Raw genomic sequence first — 27,756 nt, 5'->3', positions numbered from 1 at the left:
TAATTACACAACATTGATTGGTTTAAATTGGGTGCAATGCTTTTGTATTTTTCCCCTTCGATTCGGAGAAACAAATATTTTTTCGGAGTAAAGGATGGCAGAAGACACTACACTACCCAGAATCCCCAACTTTCGTTTAGGACTACACCATGTGCTGTGTTTGACAAACCCCGTGATTAGTTCTCAAGCTCTGTGATTGGTTGACCTCCAACTTCATTCCCATATGAAAAAAAACGTTTCGTAAAAGATAAAATCATACTTTATTCAGCAGTGCTTGCTTTACTCTTTCAAAGTCAACACATGAATGCATTGTAATAAATGGTTAGGCTGCATTATTACACATCTGTCGTAGTTCTTTATTTTTATTTATCTACAGAGATCGGGCTCAGAATAGATCGGAAACTATTTTTTTACCGTTCAGTTGGAATTTCACAATAAAGTTAGTAGTAATATTTTGTTTTGATATTATTGTTTTTTATTAACTACTAGACCGCTGGGTCATGTTAAGACCATCTTTTCTGTGTTGCTGTGGGTTTTTTCCATCGCTTTTGTGTTACAAATATCAAAACAATAACTAAATATATCCGTCGTAAACATAGGGTCGTAAACTAAACCAGAAACAGCAGTATATTTTATTTTGTTAACACTGTAAACTTGACAGCTTTTTAACCTTTATACACTGAACAAAAATATAAACGCAACACTTTTGTCTTTGCTCCCATTTTTCATGGGATGAACTCAAAGATCTAAAACATTTTCTATTTACACAAAATAACCATTTCTCTCAAATATTGTTCACAAATCTGAAAAAATCTGTGATAGTGAGCACTTCTCCTTTGCCGAGATAATCCATCCCACCTCACAGGTGTGGCATATCAAGATGCTGATTAGACAGAATGATTATTGCACAGGTGTGCCTTAGACTGGCCACAATAAAAGGCAACTCTGAAACGTGCATTTTTGCTTTATTGGGGGGGTCTGGGGGGGTCCAAAAACCAGTCCGTATCTGGTGTGAGGGTTAGGATTAGGTTAGGGTTAGGGTTAGGGTAATGTTGTGAATCGAGTGGCCTGTGTTCATCGTCCATAACATACGCCTGCCCATACCATAACCCCACCACCACCATGGGCCACTCGATTCACAACATTACCCTAACCCTAACCCTAACCCTAATCCTAACCCTCACACCAGATACATCAGCATGTGTAACAGTTGTAAATATGCAGTGGTGTTTATTTGTAAATCATTTAGTATAATCACACAAATTCTGTGTTTTATATTTATTGATTGTTCAATACCTGACAAGGCCGGAGATGAAATATCTATATACATACTATAAGAGTATAATACATATGTATAATATCAGTTAAAATAAGTGCTTCAACATAGTTAACATTGCTGGAGGTATGCACAATTGATAGATGTCTTGTAATGCACTATTGAGGAACCTGCGACCCGAGTTTTTCATTCATTGCATAACTACACCGTTTGGGAATATGATATGTCAATAAACCTTAGAAAATCTTGAAATCTTGAAAGGGATGTGCAAAATAGTCATTATATACAGTCTTTAATTAACTATTAGTAGAGAATAACGAGTAATGAATATACTTTACAGGGATCCTATTAATATCTAATAATAAAAATAATGAAATTCAATAACATGCTTTAACCACCAGGTGTCCCTTTCTATCAGCTGTGCACCTTTATGGTGTAAAGACAGCCTATCTACCAATTGGATCAAATATAAAAGTCAGCCGAATTAGTGTTGATCCTGCTAGGAGACGTATTGTGTGAAAAGAAATGTAAGATGTTGTTTAATTGCTGATATATTTATGATCCACGTCACGTTTTCAGTGTTGGAGGCAGTTCCTCATGTTTGTCCAGAAGTCTTCTCATCAGGTCTCTATAAATAGAGAACTACGGCAGATATGTAATATTTAATGCAGCCGAACCGTGTATTACAATGCAGTTATGTGATGACTTTCAAAGAGAAAAGCAAGCACACTCGGAATAAAGTATTATTTTATTTCTTTTAAATGTTTTCGGTCTATTTGTTAATGACGATGTGATGTGAGACTGGAATTGCACAGGGGAAAATAACATATCTTTAGATGCGGGTTTTGTTAAACTAATACGTTTGCGCTGTGGACCAACACTATACATTGACGGGGAAGGGGGTAGCAATAAAGATAACACCATTAAACAGTTACACAACATAACAGAAATAATAGCAGCGTCCCTAGCAACCACCTTGGTAACAATGAAAACGTTCTATGGATGCAATTTCCTGAAGTAATCTTCGTAATAACTAGCAAACTAAAGATCATGTACATCCACTGCACACATAATCTGAAATAACAACTTATATTTCTCGCATCAAATGACATCAAAACGCATTTTAATGGCCAAACTAACTTTAAAATAGGCATTTTCCACCGAGAATAAAACAAAGTTCGGCCATGTTTTTTTTTCTGCAGGGAGAAATTTGAAGATCACGTGACATAGACGCCAGCCATTCGAATGAATGGTGAAAAAAAACGGGGTTTGTCAAACAGAGCACAAGGTGTAGTCCTAAACGAAAGTTGGGGATTCTGGGTAGTGTAGTGTATTCTGCCATTTTTACTCCGAAAAAATATTTGTTTCTCCGAATCAAAGGGGAAAAATACAAAAGCATTGCACATAATTTAAACCAATCAATGTTGTGTAATTAACAAGGATAATCTGGTGTTTTTTAGTCGATGAGTAGTACAGATATCACTGTAAAATCAATCGACAGTAAGGGGAATACTTACTTCCGGGTGTACAATTCTCCGTTATCCAATGGGAATGGACGCTCACATTGCCTTTAAGGGCAGCCGACACAAACGAATGACGTGCTTCCATGAGCGTCAAATCCCGCCGCAGATGGGAATACATTGCAATCAGTTGAAAGCTATTTGCGTCCCTTTATGAAGCTGAAGGAGCCTATACACAAGTTATTGAGCCGTTTCCGCTCTACATCCTGAACTCCTCCCTTCGATGCAATGCACTTCCGTTTTGGCGGACTGGGTTTGTTTTGCTAGCTAGCTCCGTTGTGCCGACAAAGCACTGACATCGCAGAGACAAAGAGGATATAACAATTACAACATGAAGAAAAGTGGTTCGGGAACTACGTGTGCGGTAGTTGGTTGCAATCACTCGAGAAAGCACCTGAACGAGTGGTTAGATAGAGAGTGCTACGACCACAAACCAGCACCCAGCACCCAGCCATGTTGTTCATTAAATACAGATAAACACAACAAATACTGCATGCATTGTATTTTTTAATATTATATATGAATATTTTCATAGTGATGTAATTGTGTGGGCTGCTTTTATATTTTAATTTGTAATACCTGTTAGGATTAAACATGTGATCTTTCTTGTTGAAGCCATTTCTTTAGTTTCCTCTCAACAATTAATTAATTCAGTGTTATTTATGTACAGTATGAGCTTAATATGAATGATGAACTGTGTTAAAAGAAATTGTAGCACTCTAAGGAACATATGAAATGCAATAATGCAATAACAGTGCAATAATGAAATTAAATTACATCAAACTTTATTTTCACTCAAACAGTACAGGCACATATGATATATTGCACAGCATAAAGAGATCATGTAAATTGTGCATTATGTAAACAACAGACAACTGTTGGCTCCTGTGGGCATGACCTAAATAAGGCAGTTTATTTTGGTTTTATGCTGGGCCACGTCGTCATGTTATCCTCCCAGTTTTGCACTGAATTCGGGTGGGGGAGAGTAACGCCATCTCCAGTCAAAGAAGTAGAATCGTGTTCCCAAGCTAGCATCACTGTTAGCATCGAAATCGCTGTGTTTACACCAGTGCCCGTCTGACTGTTTACATCGGTTTACACCGACAGACGCTGTGCAAAAGACTTCCGGCGGAAATGAAGTGCATTTGTGTAGTGTCATGGCGCTACCCGTGTTTTGGCGCGTAAACTTGTCTATAGGAGCGTCACAACTGCAAGCCACGGGACCCTGACCAAACGTCGCTCCTGGACGATTATGGAGTGAGAGTGTGTTGCCCTGTCAGAATAACAAAGCTCCTCAGTGAAGCACAAGCCCATGTTTCTCTGTAAGTACAACTTATTAAAAAGATCAGTTCAATGCAACTAATGTCGTCTTAGTGTTATTGCATGATGTTAAAATTGGTTTGTCATGAATTTAGTGATGGATAGTAAACATTTGAAATGTAGCATTTAGGTGTTTCTCAGTTACAAGGTTGTTGTTTTACTGTACCTCTTTACATAGGCATTTTTTCCTTAACAAATAGTTTTTGCGCTGATCAGCTGAATATTTTTTTCAAAGGGGGTACATTATTGAAAAAAGTTTGGCAACCACTGATTTAGAGCAACAACTTTTTTTTTAAAGAAAACTGTCAAATATGTCCTGCTCATGGAAACTTAGTCATAGTTTTTTTATTCCATCCGTGTTTTGGTTAATTTAGCCCACTAGCTAGCTAAATGTTTCAGATTGTAGCAGCCATCTCTTACTGGTTTAGGCTTAGAGGCCAAGATAACGTAATGCCATTCGTCAAACCACGTCTGTTTTTTTCCCCATTCAGTTTCCATTCCATATATGTTTATATCAATGTGCATCTCTGTCTTCAGACCTATATTATTCTTTTTCTTAAAGCAATATCATCACTAATGTGTCTTTGTGGTCGTTCTGAGGCTCTTTGGTTAGTTTGTGTCTCTTTGAAAACAATTTGTAGGTAAAGGCCCCTGATTTTGGGCCCCCAGGCTGTGCCCTGTACATCTGTGTAGAGATCCATCCATTTACACCTTGTATTTCATTTGTTTAATTGGAATTTTAAAAAGTCATGGCTTAACAGGAACCCAGCTAGAAATGTGTGGTTCTAAAAACATTCTGAGAATGTTACAGTCATTGTTCTAGGAAGGTTTTCATCGGGAAGTTTTTGTTTGGTTCCCAGAACGTTTTCTGAAAGGTAGGATAAGATTCTCTAAAAACCTTCTTAAAATGTTTGGTTATAACATTGTTAGAACATTATGCCCTCCTATTCTTAAAACGTTTTCAGCAGGAAGTTTTTGTTTGGTTCCCAGAATGTTCTTCTGAAAGGTAGGATAGCGCTGTCTAAAAACCTTCTTAAAATGTTTTTGAAAACATTGTTAGAACATGATGCCCTACTATTCTTAAAACGTTTTCAGCAGAAGCTTTTATTTTGGTTCCCAGAATGTTCTTCTGAAAGGTAGGATAACGTTCTCTAAAAACATTCTTAAAATGTTTTTGATAACATTGTTAGAACATTATGCCCTACTGTTCTTAAAACATTTTCAGATGCAAGTTAGATTTGTTATGTTGCCAGAATGTTATTATTTTAGAGAAGGATAACATGGTTTATGTTAAAGAAATTATGCAAATGTTCTATGGTAACAATTTACTAAAATATGTTTACATTATTTGAACATAAAGACATAATATTCCTGTAATTTTTGAACTCAAAATTCCTGGGTAAGAGGACTGACCACTGTGGTCATTAGGATAATTATGATAGTTTACTTAACTATTGGAATTTGACTATTAACACATGTCAAAAGATGACACGGAATCAGCTGGTGAAAGTAACATTTGTTTATTAGAAAAGGGGAGCTGGGAGTGGAGGTTGGTTATGGCGGCAGTGGGAAACAGTTGTTCCAGGGTGGGTAGAGAGCCCTGGCTAGTCTTGGGAGTGTGGAAGGCCTTGGATTCCTCCTGGGAGAGACACAAAAATCAGTGTGAGGCAAAAGCAGGCAAAGTTGTCAAAGAATATGCTGGCAAAAAGCTAGAGCGGCACGCAACAAACCATTTACGGCAACAATCCGGAAGGGAATGAGTGCAGGCTGCAGGTTTTCATAGTGTGGCTGACGAGCAGGTTGCAGGTGTGGTTGATTGGAGATTGCTCCCAGCCGTGTAGAGCAGACCAGCAGGCAGAGAGAGAGACACACAGTAGAAAGAAACACATACAAACACTGACAGGGGTTTCAGGGACGGGCAGTGATAGTTGGTCCGTTCCTCTATATGTCTGTCTTTGGTTTTATAAGTGTTATTCTATGGATCATATGACAATAGAGATATGTGCATAAACAACAAAAACACTTGGGGTATAATGTTCGAACAATGTTATCACCAAACATTTTAAGAATGTTTTTAGAGAACATTATCCTACCTTTCAGAAGTACATTCTTGGAACCAAAATAAAACTTCTCGATTAAACCATTCCTAGAACAATGAATGGTAACATTCTCAAAATGTTTTTAGAACCAACAATGTCTAGCTGGGAACTCAGACATGCCTACGCAAACATGCAATATTGAGAATTAAGTGCTTGTATTTTTCTAAAAAGGAAAATGTGGTGACATCAGATTTCTTTTAAACATCCTTTTCAAACAAATGCAACAACTTTGTCTTTTAAAGCACACTACAAATAAATCTGACGTTGACCATGACCCTGTTAATATTTCGCATCACAGGAACATTTCATAAAAAAATAATAACCTCCTGAAAACATTATCCAAATATTGCTTTCAAAATGTTCTTCTTTGGTTATCATGTAACATTGAGGGAATGTTCTATAAAGAACATCTCTAATGTGTTACCCCAAGAGCGTCCAAAACACATCCTTAGAATGTTACAGACAAAACGTTCCACCTTTGTTAACATATCACATGAAAGGAACATTTTATAAAAAAACGTTCTGTCATCTCAGGCCTCAATAACATCCTCAAAACATCCTCTGAATGTTGCAGTTAAAACGTTATGTCTTAGTTAACCTTAAACCTTATAGGAACATTATTTGAAATAATAAACATCCTAAAAAGGTTATTTGAACATCAGATTAAAACGTTTCTTTAAAACTTTATTAGAACCTATAGGTAACGTTAGCCAAAGTTGTGAGAACGTTCCCCACTAGCTGGGATGTATTTATTATAAACGTTAGTCCTTAACATCTATCACTGTGTATATCACCATTCAAAAATATTTTAAAAGTTGAACAAACCCCACACAGCTCTGTGAAATGTTGACTTTATTTAATCATTTCAGTAAAAACTAACATTCATATTTCTCTTTTTGATTATAATACTGATGAACGTTCAAAACAAAGCACTTTGGCAACTTACCACATACGTTTTAAAATGCTTAATAAGCACCGTAAGTTTCATGATATAATTTCTCCGTCATAATCGTTTGTTTCCGTGAACGGCCGACTGTTGTGTGATGGCAAATGCTGCGGCTGCAAGGCATTGTGGGGCAGCATTTTCTCCTCTCCTTTCGGTAAGGGAGGTTTAGTGGTTCCTAAGCTAAAGGAGGTTATAAAGGAAGTTTGAAACCTCCTTTCCTATCATGTAGACTAGAGAATTCGAACGACACTTATTATTAAGATGTATGCGCTCATACATCTTAAAAAGTTATCACCAAAAATGTTAAGAATATTTTTAGAAAACGTTATCCTACCTTTCAGAACATTCTGGGAACCAAAATAAAACGCCCTGCTGAAAACGTTTTAAGAACAGTAGGGCATAATGTTCTAATAATGTTATCAAAAACATCTTAAGAAGGTTATAAAAAACATCTTAAGAAGGTTATCACCAAACATTTCAAGAATGTTTTTAAAGAACGTTGTCCTACCTTTCAGAAGAACATTCTGAGAACCAAAATAAAATGTCCCGCTGAAAACATTCCTAGAACAACGAATGGTAACAAACATTTCTAGCTGGGAACTCACACATGCCACCGCAAACATGCAATATCTGCTTACAGCTTATCATGAATTATTTGCTTGTTTGTTTTTTTCAAAAGGAAAATATGGTGACATCAGATCTTTTTTAAAACATCCTTTTCAAACAAATGCAACAAGTTTGTTTCTTAAAGCGCTCTAGAAATAAATGTGACGTTGACCATGACCGTGTTAATATTTGCCATAACAGCAGAATGTTTCTTGGAGAATGTTCTTCATTTGTTATCATGTAACATTGAGGGAACGTTTTATAAAGAATATCTTTAATGTGTTACCCAACAACGTCCAAAACACATCCTTAGAATGTTGCAGGCAAAACGTTCCACCTTTGTTAACATATCACATTAAAGGAACATTTTATAAAACACTTTCTGTCATCTCAGGCCTCAATAACATCCTGAAAACATTTTCAGAATGTTTCTTGGAGAATGTTCTTCATTTATTATCATGTAACATTGAGGGAACATTTTATAAAACCCTTTCTCTCATCTCAGGCCTCAATAACATCCTGAAAACATTTTCAGAATGTTGCTTTGAAAATGTTCTTCATTTGTTATCATGTAACATCGAGGGAACGTTTTATAAAGAACATCTTTAATGTGTTACCCAACAACGTCCAAAACACATCCTTAGAATGTTGCAGGCAAAACGTTCCACCTTTGTTAACATATTACATTAAAGGAACATTTTTTGTCATCTCAGGCCTCAATAACATCCAGAAAACATTTTCAGAATGTTTCTTGGACAATGTTCTTCATTATTTTTTTTGTAAAAAAAAGAAAAAAGTAAAAAAATCATCAACACTTCTCTTCTATGCTTTCTCTTCACATGTACTGCTCCTATCTGTTTCCTAAGTCGAGGGGATACACAGAGCCTACTTCCCTCTCCTCAAGTCAAAAGCAGAGAGGAAATAATTATATGCAGCAGATAGCAATAGGAGGTGAAATAAAGCTGCAGCTCTAATCTTTTCCATTCAGGAGTCCGAAGTAGGATAATGATAAGAAGAGCTAACTGGCCTTTTAAATACAAAATATTGAGCTCTCACAGTGGCTGAGACGCTCCTGGTCCTTGTGCTGCCTCCTCCCGGGAGCCTCTCCATCTGAAGGAGCAACCGTAATAAATTATCTTTATCGAGAATCCATTGTGCCAAGGAGGCTGACTCCTCAGGGACACTGCAGACTCGTTTGGAACTGGTGCTTTTGTGAAACGCTCGGTGTTTCATGCACCACAGGACAGTAATGAATCTACTATGGACAATGATGGAGCGCTTGAAGACATTACATAAGGCAGCACGATTAAAAGCTGAACCTGGATATAAGGGTTTCTGTGATTTGATCTCTCAATCCGGCATGTACTGTATATCTAGTGTGTCCTCTCCTCTCTACATAATCATCTTGTGTTCAAACCTCTATCTATGCTGTACAGTCTGGAATTACCCTTCTAAATGTAGAATGGGCAAAAGCGAACTTGTGGCATGAAAGGAAAAATGTTGCATTCTAGGGAATACACTTCAACTTCTCTATGAAGAGCCAAACTTTCACAAAGGCTGAATGGTTTCCCATTGATGCTGCTCCCCCTTTTGTTTGTGGTAGGAGGGTTCTTAAGTTTTAAGGTACAGTAATTAATAGACAGTTTTAACGATTATGGCTTTTGTTTAAATGTATGAATCATTAACTTTTTAAAGGGACACTATTATTCTTTTGGGGGGTCTTCCCTTTCCTGTAGTGTGGCAAAATTCCAAAGTTCCCTCCAGAGGGAGTTTCTCTCCCATAGACACTCTTGCCTGAAACGCCTCCATTGGACGCCTTTGTTTACTTCAATAACACAGTGACATCACTATGTAACACTTGCGCTTCTATTGGCTAGCTACAACAGTAAGTGATTGTAAGTGATAGGCTAAGGGGCGGGGCATTACAGACAAATCTCTGAGCGGTTGACCAATCACAACAGGTTGAAAAGAGTTGATGTATGAGAACATTTAGGCCCAATCCCAAACCGCCCCCTACACCCTACCCCTCCGTTCGCGCGGAGGGTCCGCCACATTAAGTGCTGTTCCAAATCAACGAGTGTGGAGCGGTGTGGAGGGGGACTGGGTTATCAAGCCATCAAACAGCGAGTCTGAATCGGTGCTGACTGGAGATCGGTCTCTACCTGACCGGTCTCTACCTGACCGGAGTCAACGCTGTGTGTGTCTGTCAGGAAACATGTTGTTTACAATTAGTTCCAGCAAACATCCACTGATAAATTGCAACGTCATTATAACCTCGTATTTTTTTTACTTAGGATCATACCTGTAGAAAAAGGTAAATGTGTGCATTTTATTATAAAGTTGCGTATATTTACAGGCTGTTGCAAAAACTAAGAAGCTTATAAAAATCCGGTTTAAAACTAAAAGAGCTTTCCAACACAATTAAAGATGTTTGGAGTTTTATTTGAGTTATTAATTTACATTTTTTGTCCAAGAGATGCTGATTTAAAACAGTTGTTACATACAGTTAAGGCATTTCCTGTTTCTGCCAGAGAGTGGGGAGTTTGTCCCAAAGCTTGCCGCTGTATTTACTCCCTCTACCTGACAGGAGGGAGCCTTGTTGAGCTGCGCGAGTGTCACTCCACGGAGTTCACTTCGTCACGGAGGGGGAGTGTGTAGGGGTACGGTGTAGGGCCTGGTTTGGGATTGGGCCTTAAGCCCCTATGTTTGTGTTATGTGTAACGTTGCTGCCTTCTTGGCCAGGTCAGTATTGCAAATGAGATTCTATCTCAATGCTTTTATCTGGTTAAATAAAGGTTAAATAAATTAAATTAAATTATGTAAACGTGTCACAGAAGCACTGAATACAAATATGAAACCTGAAAATGAGCATAATATTCCCTCTTTAATTGACTGTTTATATTTGAGTATTTTGTTTTGTTTACCCAAAGTATGAGAAGGTAACACACGTAACGCAACCTACTGTACACACGGTTCCGTCGCGTTGACACTTGCCGGTGGGCGTATCTGGCGCTTGGGGTTAACGACCATCAACCAATCACATTAATCTCCCGCCCTGGCTAGCGCTTTTACTGGCATATGATTTGATTGGCTGGCGCTTCCGTCGACGCTTGAAAGGTTGAACTTTTCTCAACTTTCACTGCGAGCAACGCAGACAAAGCGAAGCAACGGAACCACAATTCAGTTTTGCAAAGCGTGACGTCATCCCATTCAATTTGAATGGGAAGCGTCTCCGTTGAAGCTTCCAACAGAACCGTGTGTAGGATGCGTTTCTGAAGAAGGCACACATTTGCCCCATCCATTAGAATTCTGCATTTCTAAAACGCTTTAGGTGGTTTAGAGCATGCCTTTTTCAGGTTTGCAAGCATAAGCTGTAATTTGATAGCTGATAGCTACATATAAAATGCACAGCAAAATGTCAACTTCATTGACCCTCTAAAAAAATGTTTGCTGATATGCCTTAAAACCTCAGTTACTTTGATGACCTCCTCAAAACAAAAATATGTTGTGTGTGCTTTTGAGCTCCCCTTAAGGCCCCTACACACGGCGGCGTGCGTTGCCGCTTGGCGGTGGGCGTGTCTTGAGCTTGGGGAGTTTACGCGAGCAACGCGACCAACAACCAATCACATGAATCTCTCCTGTCAATTGCATAAAAGGTTTTACATGTCACACTTTATATGATGAACATTTATGACATTAATGTCTATGGTGCTATTTTACGCAACATTCCATGCTGGCTAAATGCTGTCTATGCCTGCTAGCTGTCCATTCAAAGTACACTGGATATAAACTCCCCAAACAGGCGAAAACCTACCAGTTTCACCCACTATCTCTGCCACCTCCCTCCATGCCTGGCTCCTCCGGTTTGTATCCCGGTAGGTGAACAGGGACTGATCATAAAGCACCGGGTGATTCCCTACCGCTACGATTATTTTCTCCTCCATTTCTTGGCATATGAAGAAATGAACTGCGGTCTGGCTCTCCCAGCATACACGCAGTTTGATTGGCTAGCGTTGTACTGGCAGATTTGCATAAACAGGATTTGATTGGCTGACGCCTCCATCGAGGCGACAAAAGTAGAACATTGCTCTACTTTTGCAGAGAAGCTACGCTTTGCTCCCACAATGCAGTTCGGCGAATCGTGACGTCACCCCATTCAAAGTGAATGGGCAGAAGCGTTGAAGCGGCAACAAACGCCGCCGTGTGTAGGGGCCGTTATCACAGCATGTTGCATTTTATTTTTGTCACTTAGCTTGACAATCCATTATTAACACATCGGTTGAACTATGTTAGCTAATTCATAACTGTCCATCAAAATGTTGGGTTTTGATGGGAAATAGTTTATCTGTGTCAAACCGAGCATGAACATGTGAAAAAGTACATTACTCTGGGGAGATTGTCAAAAACATTATCCTTTTCATCTGTCTTTCTCTCTGTTCATCTGTCTTATGTCTCTCCCCTCTCACACGTTTTTTTTAATGAGTGTTGATGCTTGTGTAGTCCTCGGAGATGAGCCACAGGTGGAGGTTAAGTCTTCAGACCAAGCTAGACCAAGGAAAGGTCATGTTGTGCATGATCAAATTGAGAAAATAGAATCACAGGATAAAGCCTTACCCAGGATAATAAACCTCTGTCAATGTTGCCTGAAGGCGAATTGCTGGCCAAATATGCCTGGCTCTGGCCTATTCTTGCTATAACAAACAAGATAACTGGGAATTATGACTGTACAGCATGCAGATCATTTTAAATTAATGTGAAAAAAAATTGGGGACACAAAGAAACAAATTATTCATACAAATGTACATAAGGCCACACCACACACACACACACACACACACACACACACACACACACACACACACACACACACACACACACACACACACACACACACACACACACACACACATACACATACACATACACACACACACACACACACACACACTGGTAGTTCTTGTAAGGATCCCCATTGGTTGTATTTATTCCCAGCATTAGACATAACCAAACCTTAAACCAATCCAGATTTAAATCGTACCTTGTCTAATGTCCAATCTTTTTCAAAAGTATGAAAGCATCTCTTTCTTTTACGAATATAACCACACAAAAAGGCTGTTCTATATATATATATATATATATATATATATATATATATATTATATCTATTCAAGACTACATTACTACCTATGAGTTTTGGGACATTACTTTTGTTTGAATTTGCATTGAAATGCATTTAAATGAAACGATGTTAAAGAACTGCCTTTCCCAATATGATACCATCCACATACGATGAGCTTTTAGATGAGCTAGACACTAGGTTTGTCTCTCTGCCATTTGGTGCAGGCAGTTCAAATACTCCATATTTAGAGGTAGGCTAGAAACAGCTGCCATTTATTGGAAGTGGTGAGACTGAGTCCAACTAAACCTAAAAGAAAAGTGAATAAAAGAAGCTTAAAAAACATCGGCAGAGTTGGCCGATTTTCGAATCATAAATCTAATCAATAGATTTATGATTCGAAAATGATAAAAGTAGGGTAGACATGTGGAGATTATCCGGCTGAACAAAACATGATCCGTCTTTTAAATGTGTGTCAACCACAGACCTTATTTCGAGCTATTTTCCAAAATCCTATGGAGAAATTGCATTGCTTTTTTGTCGAACGAACCCATGTGCAGCTTACTTCCGGGTTTTAGGACACGTCACTGTGGCACTCTATATTGATTTGTGCAGCTTTAAGGTAGAGTCAGCAATTTTAACTCCATTAATTTAAAATCCAATGTTCTATTGTGTAGAGAAAAACACATTATTCCATAATGCTGCACCTGAAACACTTCTTCCATAGGCTTTAGCAGAAGCAGGAAATTCAAGTGTGTTTGAGAGCAAGAGAGATTTTATGACTTCAGTTCAAATTACGCACTGATCATTGACAGTGATGTGTGGTCAGGGCCCCTATATTACACCACTGGGACCGGCATCTGTGATCTACACCCTCATTTTCATTCTGAGTGACAATCTCTTCTTCCCCATCTACTGCTCACACAGCCTCTGTGTGTGTGAGTGTGTTTGTTCTCCATCTGTGCTGCAAGCTCATGCCTCGAGGCTCCCTCTCCCTGTGTCTTTGTTTGAAATTGATGCAGGTGTTGCTTGTATCCAGGCCAACGAAATGCACTGTAAATGGATTTCACATAAAGCATGGGGCCGAGTTGATGCCAACTGTGCTTCAGATGGCAAATTATAATGTCTCCAGCATGTTTTCAGTAGACACATAGAAGGAATGGTGAATGTATACTACCCCTATTGCTGTGTGTGTGTGGGCACCCCAGTGTTTCACAAGTTTGCTTTTCCATTAGAGACTGAAACTTTTTTCCGAGATTGCTGTCGTGGTCAATATGAAGCCTTCCATTTACCACCCCTGCACTTATGGAGCCTGTCATTCAGAGTGATTGACAGCCAGTCCGTTAAAGGAGAGAACTCTATTGGTTATAGGCCACTTACTTATGCCTATGTGCGAAGTACATTTGTCGTGTTCATTTAGGAATGGATTGTGTGGAACACTTGTGTGAAAATAGGTTTCTTTTTAAAACAATTCTGTGGTGATTTTTCACCATTTCTAAAATACAACCACTTTCAGACATATCATTCTGATATATCATTTCTTACATCAGTAAAAACAATTCTCATTGGTTTGTGGTCTCAATCTCTGTGTTCAAGTCTTCCTCACAACCAAATACATTTCATTTTTTACATTTTTGTTCCATTTAGAGAAAAATATACAATAATGCAGAGCATTCTAAAAGGCTTGGCCACCTTGTGATTGACAGGTCACTACCACACATTGTTATTTCGGTTTTGCCGTGGTTTGTTTTTTCATCTCGTAGCCTTAATCCTTTCAAAGATTTGTCTTAGTTCATGAGAGTTAATGGTAACATTTGCCCATTTAAAATGTTATGCTCAGCATTCGATTGTATTGAGCTCCACCTTCTCGCAGTATCATTGTTACATATAGTTCCAAGAAACAAAGAGAGTGATGGCCAAAATGCAAAGACATGGTCAACAAAACAGTGATGCAATGGTGACTACGCCCACTTGTTCAACAGTATTTTGGCGCATTTCCACTGCAGCGGGTAGCCCCGTTTAAGCATCCTTAATCGTCCTCAAGCGGCCAGGCCAGTTTTTGGTGGCCTTTCCATATAGCGTAGCACCGGCTAGCGGGTACTTTTTCCCTCTTTTTCCGGCCCCGTAAAATCGTGGTTCTATCAGGCCAGGGCCAGGGCTGAACTAGTGACGTCAACACTCTCGACTGCTGATTGGGCAGAGAGAATCGTCACAAGATCGCGCGCAAGATCGTCCCTAGCGTCGCATATACTGTATATCAAGAAGCAAGCTTGAAGCATTTTTATACACAGCATTTTTGTAAACGGAGGAGCTACAAAAATGGCAACGTCAAAGAAAGGCACACCGTGGTCGACCGAGGAGGTGACGACGTTCCTAAATCTCATTGGCCAAAAAAAAGCAGATCGCCCCGCCTACACTGCGTTGCTACCCCAGGTCCTAAACTGTAATGGAAATGCGCCACGGCCTCGGACGGCCAGCGAGGCAGCCCGAGGCCTGAGCGAGGACGCTTAGGGACGCTTAAACGGGGCTACCCCGCTGCAGTGGAAATTTGCCATTTGTGACTATCTCTACCTTTATTAACTGGATCGTTACACAAGTGTGTACTGTTCCAACTTTCATCAATCCTGCAAAGGCCTTTTGTTACTCTCAGACTTAAACATGATGAATCCAAACATCAGTATGCTAGCATTACTTATGTCTTCTTTTTGATAAAAGCCTCTGGAGTTAAGTTCATCATTACAGAGCTGCTTACTTGACTGTAGACTCTCTTTTGCTTGTCTGTGTTTTTGGCCATCGCATCCAAGGCCTAGCTCATGATCTTGCCGATCCATACGTCTCATTGTCTCTTTCTGTCTTATCCCTGCACCCGTTCCCTCTGTGTTCCCAGGGTGTTATCCAGGATGTGAAGCTGATATTCGCTCCAAACGGCTACATCACGCAGTGCCCCAACCTTAACCGCAGTGAGTATCATGATGACACAGTCGCACATAGTGTTCCCAACCCTCTCCGAGAGTAAAAAGTTGAATTTTAGAAAAATAACACGCCCCATTATTGTGTACCTCTTATCAAATTGGACTATAATAAGCCATGTGTCAGCTGGTGGTGACCTCTCCCTGCTGATCGCAAACAATGTTCCCTTCATTTTATCTTCATTTTGCTGTAATTCAGATTCAGTGCAGCGTTCTTTCTCCCCGCCTTGTCTCTCCATCTGTTTGCTGTCAAACTGATGGAGAAACAAGGCCACTGCTGTGCCACGCTCTCTGTTTCTGATCAATTCGCTTTATTATTGATACTAATGCCACATGACTTAGACAAAGAGTCAACAGATGTGTTAGGCTTCCGTTTCTGTTTGCCACTCTGTTTATCTCCTATCTAAATACTTCCCTTTTTCTTCTTCTCTTTGTATCTGTCTTGGTGATTTCCTTTTCCTCCATTGAGCCTGTCCGACCTGCAGTGATTTTCTGAGCCTGGTGCAAGGCATCATGGACCTTCAGGAGCTACTGGCCAAGATGACCCTGAAGGTAACACAATGGAATGACCCCCAACAAAGACTGTTTAATAATTTAATAGATTTATAATGTGCTCAAAAGGTATATTTATGCTCTTTAGTAGACTTTAGAGATAAAAGAAAAAAACACTTAATATGCATAAAGTTGTCAGTGTTATGAAATATTTAATGCTAAAGGATCCACTAATACCTTTCCCAGTTGTAGCTGTCATGCAAATACATAAATATATGAACATTAATACATAACTTTCTTCTCCACTACAGCCGGAGACAGCTGAATCCTTTGATTTATTTTCTGCCTTAATTGAAGTGCGTTGTTTCTTCTAAAGTCAGCATCTCATTTTTAGAAGTTCTTATTGGGAAACAAAAACAAAATGAATACAAATCATGTCTTTAGAAAATATCATTCTTTTTTATTATCATTTATTATTGTGTGCAAGGCTTAAGGGGGGTTTAAAAGAACCACAAAATAAAACGAAAGCATATCAATGTGCGGAAAAGTGGAAACAGTAAACAGACAATTACTTGGTCCAAGAAGTCCCCACATTATTTGTTTTCAGGGTTTTGTTTTCTGCAGTCTGCATTTCGAGTGATGGATAAATAACACGTGTTTTTCCTTTGAGAAACGATTTCAGAGGGATATGTGAATTAAATCATCAAAGAGCAGAGCGTGACCTTGTGAATAGAAATGACAAAACAACCTCAACTCAACGTCCACTTGCTTGTCGGGGAACTTTTGACTGTTGAGTTTCAGGAACTGGAACTTCAGAGACCGTCATTTGAAGAAGAGCAGAAATGTATTTTTGTGAGAAAATCTTAAGCTTAAGTTTGAGGATTGATGTGCCTTTATATCTTTTGGATATATTTCCCATGAGTTACCAACAATAACGTGGATAACATATTTGATGTCCTTTTGATTAAAATAAGAAGATGATCAATCTCCACGTTTATATATTGTTAGCAGCCTGACAAACGTTACCCTTCAAACCAACTAAGGATAAGAAGAACACGTCAGTGCTATGATAAAGCAGATTAGAACACCCTGTGGTAATATTTAGTAGTCTGGTTTTGTTACCTATTGATCTTGCTTAGAAATAAAGTATGTATCACTCTCTATGACTCCCTTGCCCCTTACGCCCAATTTGGGCACTTTCAATTTTTAAAGAGGCCGTTTTATGCTTTATGGGGTTTTCCCTTTCCTGTCCTGTAGTGTCTTATAAAGCTTTTTGTGCATGTTAACGCTCTACAAAGGCTAAAATCCAAGGTTGAAACCAGAGGGAGTTTATCTATATTCTCCCCCACCTGCTTGAAATGGCTTACTCCCTAACACTAACACTCATACTTCTATTGGCTAGCGCTCCAACATATAGTACGTGATAACAAGGCGGACCAATCACAACAGAGCCGGCCAGCTACCAATCAGAGCAGACTGGACTCTGGTTTCAGACACAGGGTTAAAAGAGGTGCTGCAGCAGAGGCAGTATAATAATTATTATTCATAAATAATGTCACTGGAGAAGCACAAAATACAAATATCAACCTGGAAATGAGCATAATATACAAATGTATTGATTGTATAATATTGCATTTTAATTGAGTAATTAAGCTTGCTCCTGAATTTCACAAAAATGATCTATGAATATCTGATAGTGGTTTTTTTAGTATCGCTATTATTGTGACACTATCCCTTTCATGACACGCATACACACATAGTGTATGATGGACAGACACATTCATGGTTCTGGAAGATGTCAGGAAAAGACTACACATGAGACTACACATCTGCATACTGGGGCGGTTTTGGCGCAGTGGTTAGAGCGTTGATCATCAGATCAAGGGTCGTTGGTGAACTCCAGTTCCAGTTCCTCGGCCGCCACTGCGTCAGGCTGTTGTGTCCTTGGGCCAGACACTCTACCCGCATTTGCTCCTGTGGGAAATGTCCACAGTAACATTTACATGTCTAATATGTGTAATATGTAATTGTAAAGCGCTTTGAGCACCTGTAAAAGCGCTCTAAATAAAAAAATTTAATCCATTATTATTATTATATGTGTGAGTGTAATTCACTGCGTGTGTGCATGTGAGTGAGTGCCTATTTCTACGTGCATGAGTGAGTGCTATCAGGTGGGAGTGAATGAAGCAAGGACATCTCAGCGGGCGAGTGAGCTATAGAATAATTTTGGGTGTGAATCAGGGTGAAATGAAGAACATTACCCTACCGCTGTGTCCGTGCATCATCCTTCACATGAGCACACCTCGAGTTATTGCCACCTGACCTCATTGCTCACACGGGTCGCAGCGGGGGGGGGGGGGGGGGGGGGGGGGTTTAGTCATCTCCAGCTTTAAATGGCTCTCTGCCATTCTGCTGTGGAGAGAATTGACGAATTCAGCATGAGGTGAATACGTGCTCAGTCCTGACTGTGTCATGTCAAGGCAAGACGAGATGAAAGTAAGATATGCTCAGTGTAGAATGGCATGCATGGGAGAATGCGCAGGTGTCATACTTGTGTGTTTGTGAGAGGAAGCAATATTACGGGTTTATGCCAAAAGACGTAGAAATCAACATGAAGGATTAATACAGACACCAATTAACTATATCTTTTTTTATCTTTCAAAGGTTAGTTCAGCCTAATAAAAAAAAAAAAGTGTTCTCATTAAAATCCAGAACTGTAGCTTAGATTTCTGCTTACACCTTGATTGTGATCTTAACAGCATTAAGCAATGCTCAATATCAACAGCAACGACCCCTTAACAATCAGTGTCCCTGATCATTTGGATAATCAATGTAGTTTTCAACAGGTTTAGACATTTGAGCGTGTATTTGTTTCATTGTTACAGCAAATGTATTACTTGGCAGCAGATAACCCATTTATAAATTACAAACAACATCTACGTAATTACTCGTTGGCCCAAGACTGATTCATTCTGGCCCCAGAACCCACACATGCATGACTTCAGAAAGGCAGGATAAGATTAAAGGTTAAGATTAAAGCTAATGCACATTTTCCATCGCCACCATTCATTTAGACTTTGTATTTAGCTGTTATTTTATTATTTCACACATGTCTCTCTGCCTCATGTGTCTACCGGAGGAGATACATGCCCATTAGCCTGTGACTCCTGTGAGCGATATCACTGTGCCATTTGATGCTCGCGTTGTACAGGATAGGTATTCCTCCATGGTGGCTCTAGGCAGCCTCCCAGTCTTTGAAATTGTATTTCAAACATTTTGTTTAGGTCTTTGACAGGACACATCTCTACCGCTCAAAGCACACGCAGTTCCCCAGGAGCCCGATGGGACTCCTCTAAATGTAGCAAAAAGCCTCTGTGACTTGACTGTGATTTTTCTATTTTACTGAAAAGACTATCATTTCACAGAGAGCCCTCCCTTTTTGACTCTGTGGCCTGGGCAGGTCTCAGAGGAGCGGAGAGGGCGGAGGAAGAGTGGCAGAGCGGCATTGAGGGTCTTAAGTGGGCCTACAATTTCTGAGTTGACCTACGCTGCTCAGATCAATTGAACCTTTGAATTCCCCTACCTGTCCGCCTTTGAAACAGCACTCTGATGGTTTTTGTGAGGGTCAGAAAGTACTAATCTATTTTATAGATGTATGAATGGATGTGGTACTGGTGTCTTATTCTAACTCGGCAGCATCTACTCAAGGCTGTAAGTAAGCTTTGATGGATGAAGTGGCCTATACAACAGATAAATAACTCTTTGGATAAGAAGTGTGAACATCTTAGATGAATGCCAACTGAACCTTGAGGCTAGTGGATTTTCAACAGAAAAGGTTGTTAAAAAGACAATTATATTTATTTCTAAGTAACAAGATACTGCACAAGGTTACTTTGTGGGATCAAACATATGACGTGGTAATTGCCAGAGTATCCCTATTACTGAAATATCATCTTGAAGACTTCCTGCACCAGGAAAGTTTCCATTCAGTAATTATAGGATATGCATTTAGAGAGGAACACCTCACTTACAATTTTTGATCAACAAATTAAAGAATCGTTTTGAATGTTTGCAAAGTCACAAAATGTTTCTTCTGGACACCATTTCAAAAAGTTGACATACATTGTATTTCATTTCTCTTTCGTACAGTAACTGTTCTTGCAACATGATACACAATTGTAGCAACTAAAGCATGACTCATATATTTTCTCAATGTTTCTTCACTCACAATACTTGTTTAGAGTTTGGTCTTGGTTGATATTGGAAAGGGTTCGAGTCTTAGAGCACGAGGTCTGGACTTGCCTAATCAATTAACATTTAACCAAAACCCAGGTATTTCCTTTCAAAACATACTTAACAAAACAAGAGTCGAATATATAAACATTTGTTTGAAGAGAAACGTTTGTAAAATCCTAATTTGAATGTAATCCTTGTTGATGCAAACTACCCTCTGTGACAATTTGTCAAGTTCAAGGTGCATCACTTTTGTCGAGAACCAACCGTGGAGAGTGTTGAGCATGAAGTAAGCCGCAGAGGAAGGGCTGATCAGTGTGTGGGAATAAAAGAGGAGTCAGGCAGGACCGGGGCTGTCAGACCTGTCTGTCACTCCTCAGAAGATCATAGCCTGAGGTCTGGAGCATGAGCCGAATGATGATCACTTATACTATGTGCCCTTCTAATGAGGGGCTCCCAGCAGAGCAGCTCTCTGTGAAACCGACCAGTACACGCCAGAGGGCTAGGGGGGGGGGGGGGGGGGGCGGTGGTGGTGGAACCTGCATACAAACTTTTGATTCGGTTTTGTGACTCCGGTGATTCTGTGCTTGTCTTCAGTTGAACTACGCAGAGACGAGGCTGACCCAATTGGAGGGCTGTCACTGCGAGAGGACCTGCAGCGCCAACGGCCTGGTCTACAGGGATAAGGAGCTGTGGGCGGAGCCCGAGAACTGCAGGAACTGTGCATGTAAGGTGAGTGTCACCCCACACCCATACACTGTCTCCATCCTATCTGAGTCAAGTATTTATACATGCAACTAGAACACATCACAAATTCAACTTAAGGGGTTTAAAAAAAAAATCCCTGGGAACATTTTGAAGAAAGCTCAGGAAGAAATACATAATTGCAATAATAATAATAATAAAAATTCATTTATTTTATATAGGCGCCTGTCAAGGCTCTCAAAGTCGCCGTAGAAACACATAAAAAAAAGATACACAAATAGATATAATGTGTACAAATTGAGCAATTTAATCTATCATGAGGTGAACAGGTTTTCTGGATAAATTATTGTCTGTATCTTGACAGGGAGCAACATTAGTTACCGTCCCCTTTTTTATTCACCCATATATAGAAAGAATAATAGTAGCAGTCAGCAGTAACTGGGAGCATGAAAAAGGCCAACTACATGAGTTTTATGAAATAACCTCTAGACAGTTTTAGCATTACAGATTGATGACATATTGGCTTGAGGGTACATTATTTCCTTAAAAGATAAGTTGCTACAACTTCTTTCCTCCACTGTCAACACTTCCTTAACTTGTCTTCCTCGCAGTCCTCCTTCTTTCCAGCCTGTCCATCATGTCGGCTGCCTCCTGCCCACCCCTTAACAAGCGCCCCCTAATAAGCGCCCTCTAATAAGCCTCCCAGCCGGTACTCATACCTAGGAGTCAGAATTTGGAATGTGATGAATCAGGCCAAACCGAGGCCCCAGGGGAATTAGACTCGCGGCATCATTGCACATCAAGCACAGGGTGGAGTTTAGTCCGTCTGATTTCCTCCTGTGGACATGCCATTAACTGATAACCGCTGCGTCCTGGGGGAATCATTTCCGATGACTCATGAAATGAAGAGGTGCTGGCAGAGAGAGATATCAGCCTCAAAAATGAAGGCAGTCCTTCAGGGCCTGAATAACTACCTGATATGACGCTAAGTTAGGGTATCCGCTATCCAGTGCTCAGTGATGAATCTGTTATCTTATTTCATTGTATTTAAAATATATATATATCTACTTTAAATATAATAGCTTTCAGTTTATGATTGGTTTTATTCGCATGGTGCAATCATTAGCCATTGCAGGGTTTGGATGTATAGTAAGCTGCATTGGATCAGATCACACTGCATGTGTTATACAGTATGTTGTTGGTTTGGGGTAAAAGGTGTTACAGCTCCATGAATGCTTATGCAAATTGAAGTGGAGACACACAAAGAAGACGTTAGAAACATGTTAAGTGTGGAGTTTTTGGCAGTGCTACTGGGAAAAGCTGTATGTTCACTGCGAGCTTTGGATTTTGGCTGCAGATTACATGTTTTATTTTAAAAAGGAAATCCTTCTCTTACAGAATGGTGTGGTGGAGTGTCGCAGGATATTCTGTCCTCCAGCAAACTGCTCAGAGGACTCGCTGCCTGTACACGTTGATGGGACTTGCTGCAAGAAATGCAGACGTAAGTATCACCAGGCAGCACATATATAGATCAAACAGAAAGCAGAATAAATATTCTCAACCAAACCTGTGAAAACCACCTCTGCGTGTGTGCAAAAACACCTTTTCCAACACACAAATAAGCTCTGGTTTATACGCAATAACCTTCATGTTGCTCAGTCTACAGCATGGCCTTAATCATATATAATACTTTGGAACCAGAAGTGCTGTCATTTCTCTATTTCTTGAAAATCAATTCCTCTCCAATTATTTGTATTTATCAATACATGTTAGTTAAGAAAAATGTAAAACCTTAGCTAACGAAAATACTAAGACCTTTATTGTCTAGGCATTTTAGGAGAGAGTGACATTAACATAGGTTGTTGATATCTATATTTATTTTTAAGTTTGCAACATTACTGCCTGTCGATGGAAAAAACATTGTTTCAAGGTAATGACAAAACATTTTGGAAAACCTCAAACAGGGTTTTTTCCAGCTTTGTTTAGGAGTTTCTTAACATGCAAACAAGAATGAATTTATCTGAAAAATAAAAACAATGGTGATTGATTAGTTATCAAGTTAAGTTTTTGCTTATGTATCTCAGGTTTTAAACTAGAACCAACTAGAACCACTGAACAAACAAGGGAGCTGATATTCTGCTGGCCTGGTGAAAACAGAAAATGCATGAGCAAAATCACAGTCAACTGATTTTCATGGAAGCAGATATGGAAACACTATTTCTGGTATAGAGCACAGAGGGGTCTGCTCACAGATGCACGGACAACTCTATCTTTTGCTATACTGCAAAAACATGGAATCCCTGATGGATAGTCTTGGAGTAATTTCAGCCCTGCTCTGCCTCCCTCCGTCCCCCCGCACGCATCTTCTTCTTCTTCTTCTTCTTCTTCTTCTTCTTCTTCTTCTTCTTCTTCTTCTTCTTCTTCTTCTTCTTCCTCTTCCTCTCCTGTGAACATCAGAGCTTGCGACTGAGCACTCCACAGTTCGGCACCCTGGAAGGGAGAAAAGCAGGACTTCATATGAAATGCTTCATTTTCTCCCCTGCTTTATCACCACAAGAAAATGCAGAAGTGTCTCCACTGTTGTATTCTAAATTTGCTGTTACAGCTCCTCTCCTCTATGCACACAAGCCAAGATCAACTTTGTTTCTGACACAAATTAAATATGCTGAACTTCGGGTTGGATTTTCTTTTGTTCTATACCTTTATATATTGTTATTTTTGCTTTTATCTGCCTTTGTGCCCACAGCGAGATGTACCTACATGGACCAGACCTTTTCCGAAGGCCAGCGCTTTTTATCCAGGAACTGCAGGGAATGCAAGGTAACATTTCAACAATTCTTTCCCCATTAGTTGGCCTCCACGCTTGATCAGATATACCATGCAACCCTTGTGAGCTAACTGTATGGTGGACGGCTCGCTGTGTTATTCAATTAGCCAGCAGGCTATATTAGTTTTCCATCCCTCCCCCAATCTGTTCAATCTGCCTTTTTTGTTCTCGCTAATGGCGTGATAGCCAGGTAATTAAATTAACTTATTAACGCAGCAACACAAAGGCCTGATTTTATTACAAGCTTCATCACTGCATGCATTATAATTGAAATTCTTGTTCCAGTTCACCATTGGACAGAGGTGAGCTTTCTTCACTGCGAAGTCATTTATCTCTAAATGCAATGTTTTTGGGAGAAAATGAGCTCTGTGTGCATCTAATTGGTTACAAATAGCCATACACTGGACTCATTATAAGCCTTCAGGCAACTCGAAACATCATTATATTGTTTGTAGGCTTTGTTTCAAGCAATTACAGCTTTTCTTTACCCCTAGATGTGGAACCTGCTAAGTGACTTGTTTGTGAACTAATTATTTTTTAAAAGGGGCTTAGAACGTGTTATTTTGATGTTTTCAGGGGTCATTTTTCAGAGCTTTGTACCATGACATCCCTTACATTTATATCAAAAGCTTTTTCATGTGTGTGAAAGTATTTTAATATGACTTCACCATTTATCACAATGGTTCTGTCCTCTCATTGTCCCAGCAGGAGAGGTGAGGAGTGGGAAACACATAAATGAGTAATACATTACATTACATTGCATTTAGCTGACGCTTTTATCCAAAGCGACTTACAATAAGTGCATTCGACCAGGAAGATACAACCTTGAAGAAAACAGAATCATATAAATACATCAGGTTTCATAGAGCTAAACATTTCAAGTGCTGCTCAACTGGCTTTAGATAAGCCAGTCCTTTATTAGTATATAAGTGCTTTGTTAGTAATTCTATCGCTCGAAGTGGAGTCGAAAGAGATGAGTTTTCAGTCTGCGCTGGAAGATGTGTAAGCTATCTGCTGTCCTGATTTCAATGAGGAGCTCATTCCACCATTTTGGAGCCAGGATAGCAAACCCACGTGTTTTTGCTGATGGGAACTTGGGTCCCCCTCGCAGTGAGGGTGCAGCCAGCTGTTTGGCTGATGCAGAGCGGATTGCACGTGCTGGGGTGTACGGTTTAACCATGTCCTGGATGTAGGAAAGGCCAGATCCATTCGCAGCATGGTACGCAAGTACCAGTGTCTTGAAGTGGATTCTAGCAATTACTGGAAGCCAGTGAAGTGAGCGGAGGAGCAGGGTGGTGTGGGAACATTTTGGAAGGTTGAAGACCAGACAAGCCTCTGCATTCTGGATGAGCTGCAGAGGTCGGATGGCACATATATATATATATAATATCGGATGGCACATATACATATATATATATATATATATATATATATATATATATATATATATATATATATATATATAATACATGCATTGACATATGGATTGAACAAATAGATGAATAAGATTGGTGGTTATCACGCTCTCTGGATAAGTAACACTCAGCATCACTAAAACACTGTGCTCTTGGCTAGGTCCCTTCACTTATGGCATTATTGATCTCATCTTGGCTGCCAGACATGATATGATAATAATGCAACCCAGTCTCATGGCATTTCGTGTTCACCAACACGATTTTCTCCTTTTTTTCGTGTTGCACAGCACGATTTTAAAAGAAATGTATTTCTACTGGTAATGTGTTTCGTGCCTGCAGCACGTCTTTTTCTCCGGTCGGGTCGTGGAAGACCGGAAGCTGTGTGGTTCATAAAAACATGTTCTTACTCAATATCAAGCCACAATTATTGCTTTTATTTTAAATCGTATCATTTCGGACTTTTGTTTCCGTCTGTGAGGAAAATAAATGGGGCTCAGAGCCTCAGAATACTGAAATCTGTATTTTTAAATCTTTTTTTCCTTCTAATTTGTTATTCTTTTCAAAATAACACACTGTTATTTACTCACCAATAACACACAATTATCCTTGCTTTTATTTATTGGTTTAATTCCATAATCTCTGGCTGTTTTGGTGTCCGTCAGGAACTGAATTTCAAAATAAAAATAACCGGAAACTTAGACGTAGGCCTCTAAGAGTTTAGGATGGCCGAAGACACTACACTACCCATAATCCCCAGCTATCGTTTAGGACTACAGTCCCCGTGATTAATCTTCAAGCGCTGGGATTGGATGTTGGAGTGGCAGTGCGCCAAGGTTACGCCAAGCGTCAAACAGCTGTTTGAAATGGAACAAAACCACGCCAGACTATCCAAAACTGGAATCGAACGCGCCCCCCAGAACTACACATGCTGGCTATTGTGTTTCGCAAAATGTTCCATGGGACGTCTCGACTGAACGTTTTCGTTTTTCCCACAATTAGAAGTTGCCAGTATTAAACACATTGGTGTTATCAAATGTAAAACATATAATTAATAAATGGGTGAAAATCGCTTGTGTCCATAATGCGCAGCATTAATATATACCCACATGACAGCTCATTGTTACTTTGTAATTCTACTCCACAATTCAGAGGTTAACCTGATTGCCAAGTGCCAACAATCAGGAGAGATATTTGATAGTTGGTGCTTGAGAAGACTAAACATTTATCTGCAATTGACATGAATGGAAACGAGTAATAAAGTATATTCATTACTCGTTATTCTCTACTAATAGTTAATTAAAGACTGTATAATGGCTATTTTGCACATCCCTTTCAAGATTTCAAGATTTTCAAAGGTTATTGACATATCATATACAAAACTACGGTGTATGCAATGAATGAAAATCTTGGGTCACAGGTTCCTCAACAGCACATTACAAGACATCTATCAACATGGGTTTGTACCTCCAACATTAAACTGTCATATTTTGCACATTTATTATACTATCTACATACATAAGATTATAATTCATATGTATAATATCAGTTAAAATAAGTGCTTCAACATAGTTAACATTGCAGGAAAGCAATATATTAGACGTTAAGTACTTTGTCAGGCTTCATATTTATCTGTAGATACCCCCAAAGCTTTTTTCTTATTTAAAAGAGGACCTTAATCTAAAGTATTATTTAATGTTTAAATAAAGGTTAATTCGTTTTTCTGTTTTGCACATCCTCCTATTAATATCTTTGTACATCTGGCACTAAACTGTTTTATTGTAGAGATCACTTATAGTATCTTCTTGATTTTTTATATTCTATATTTCTATCACAGACCTTCTACTTTCCCCCTATGAAAGTATGTACTCATAATATTTTTTTTAATCAAATATAACACATAAAAACAATAATTCAATAACGTGCTTTAACCACTAGGCGGTGCACACAAGGTCCACACAGCTATAATAACTTTGTATTATTAGTGTAAGACACTTATGTATGTACAACATCTGAAGAAGTGTAGTTTTATACATGTTTTCACATAATTTTATAGCATATTGCTATACTATTTCAGACTCAGTATTTACATTCTTATATTCAAAGAAAATCAAAGTCCTTTTATATCAGCTGTGCACCGTTATGGTGTAAATATAACCTATCTACGAATTAGATCAAATATAAAAGTCATCCAAATTAAGGTTGATATTGCAAGGAGACGTATTGTGTGAAGAG

At 39.2% G+C, this 27,756-nt stretch overlaps 1 protein-coding gene across 1 annotated transcript in view; it reads left to right on the top strand.

Moving 5' to 3' along the window:
• The window catches only part of LOC307030154 (protein kinase C-binding protein NELL1-like), a gene marked incomplete at its 5' end in the record, with an annotated part of 327,739 nt that overhangs the window by 117,947 nt on the left and 182,036 nt on the right, over positions 1 to 27,756 (top strand). Inside the window, 5 exon segments of the mRNA XM_079666422.1 lie at positions 15,771 to 15,843; positions 16,322 to 16,404; positions 21,175 to 21,309; positions 22,681 to 22,783; positions 24,029 to 24,102. Of these exon segments, the coding sequence (XP_079522548.1) occupies positions 15,771 to 15,843; positions 16,322 to 16,404; positions 21,175 to 21,309; positions 22,681 to 22,783; positions 24,029 to 24,102 (468 nt within the window).

The sequence above is a fragment of the Notothenia rossii genome (assembly GCF_949606895.1).
Source record: "Notothenia rossii genome assembly, chromosome: 2".
NCBI classification, from domain to species: domain Eukaryota; kingdom Metazoa; phylum Chordata; class Actinopteri; order Perciformes; family Nototheniidae; genus Notothenia; species Notothenia rossii.
The sequence above is the reverse complement of the archived record's forward strand: the minus strand, read 5'-3'. Positions and strand labels throughout refer to the sequence as shown.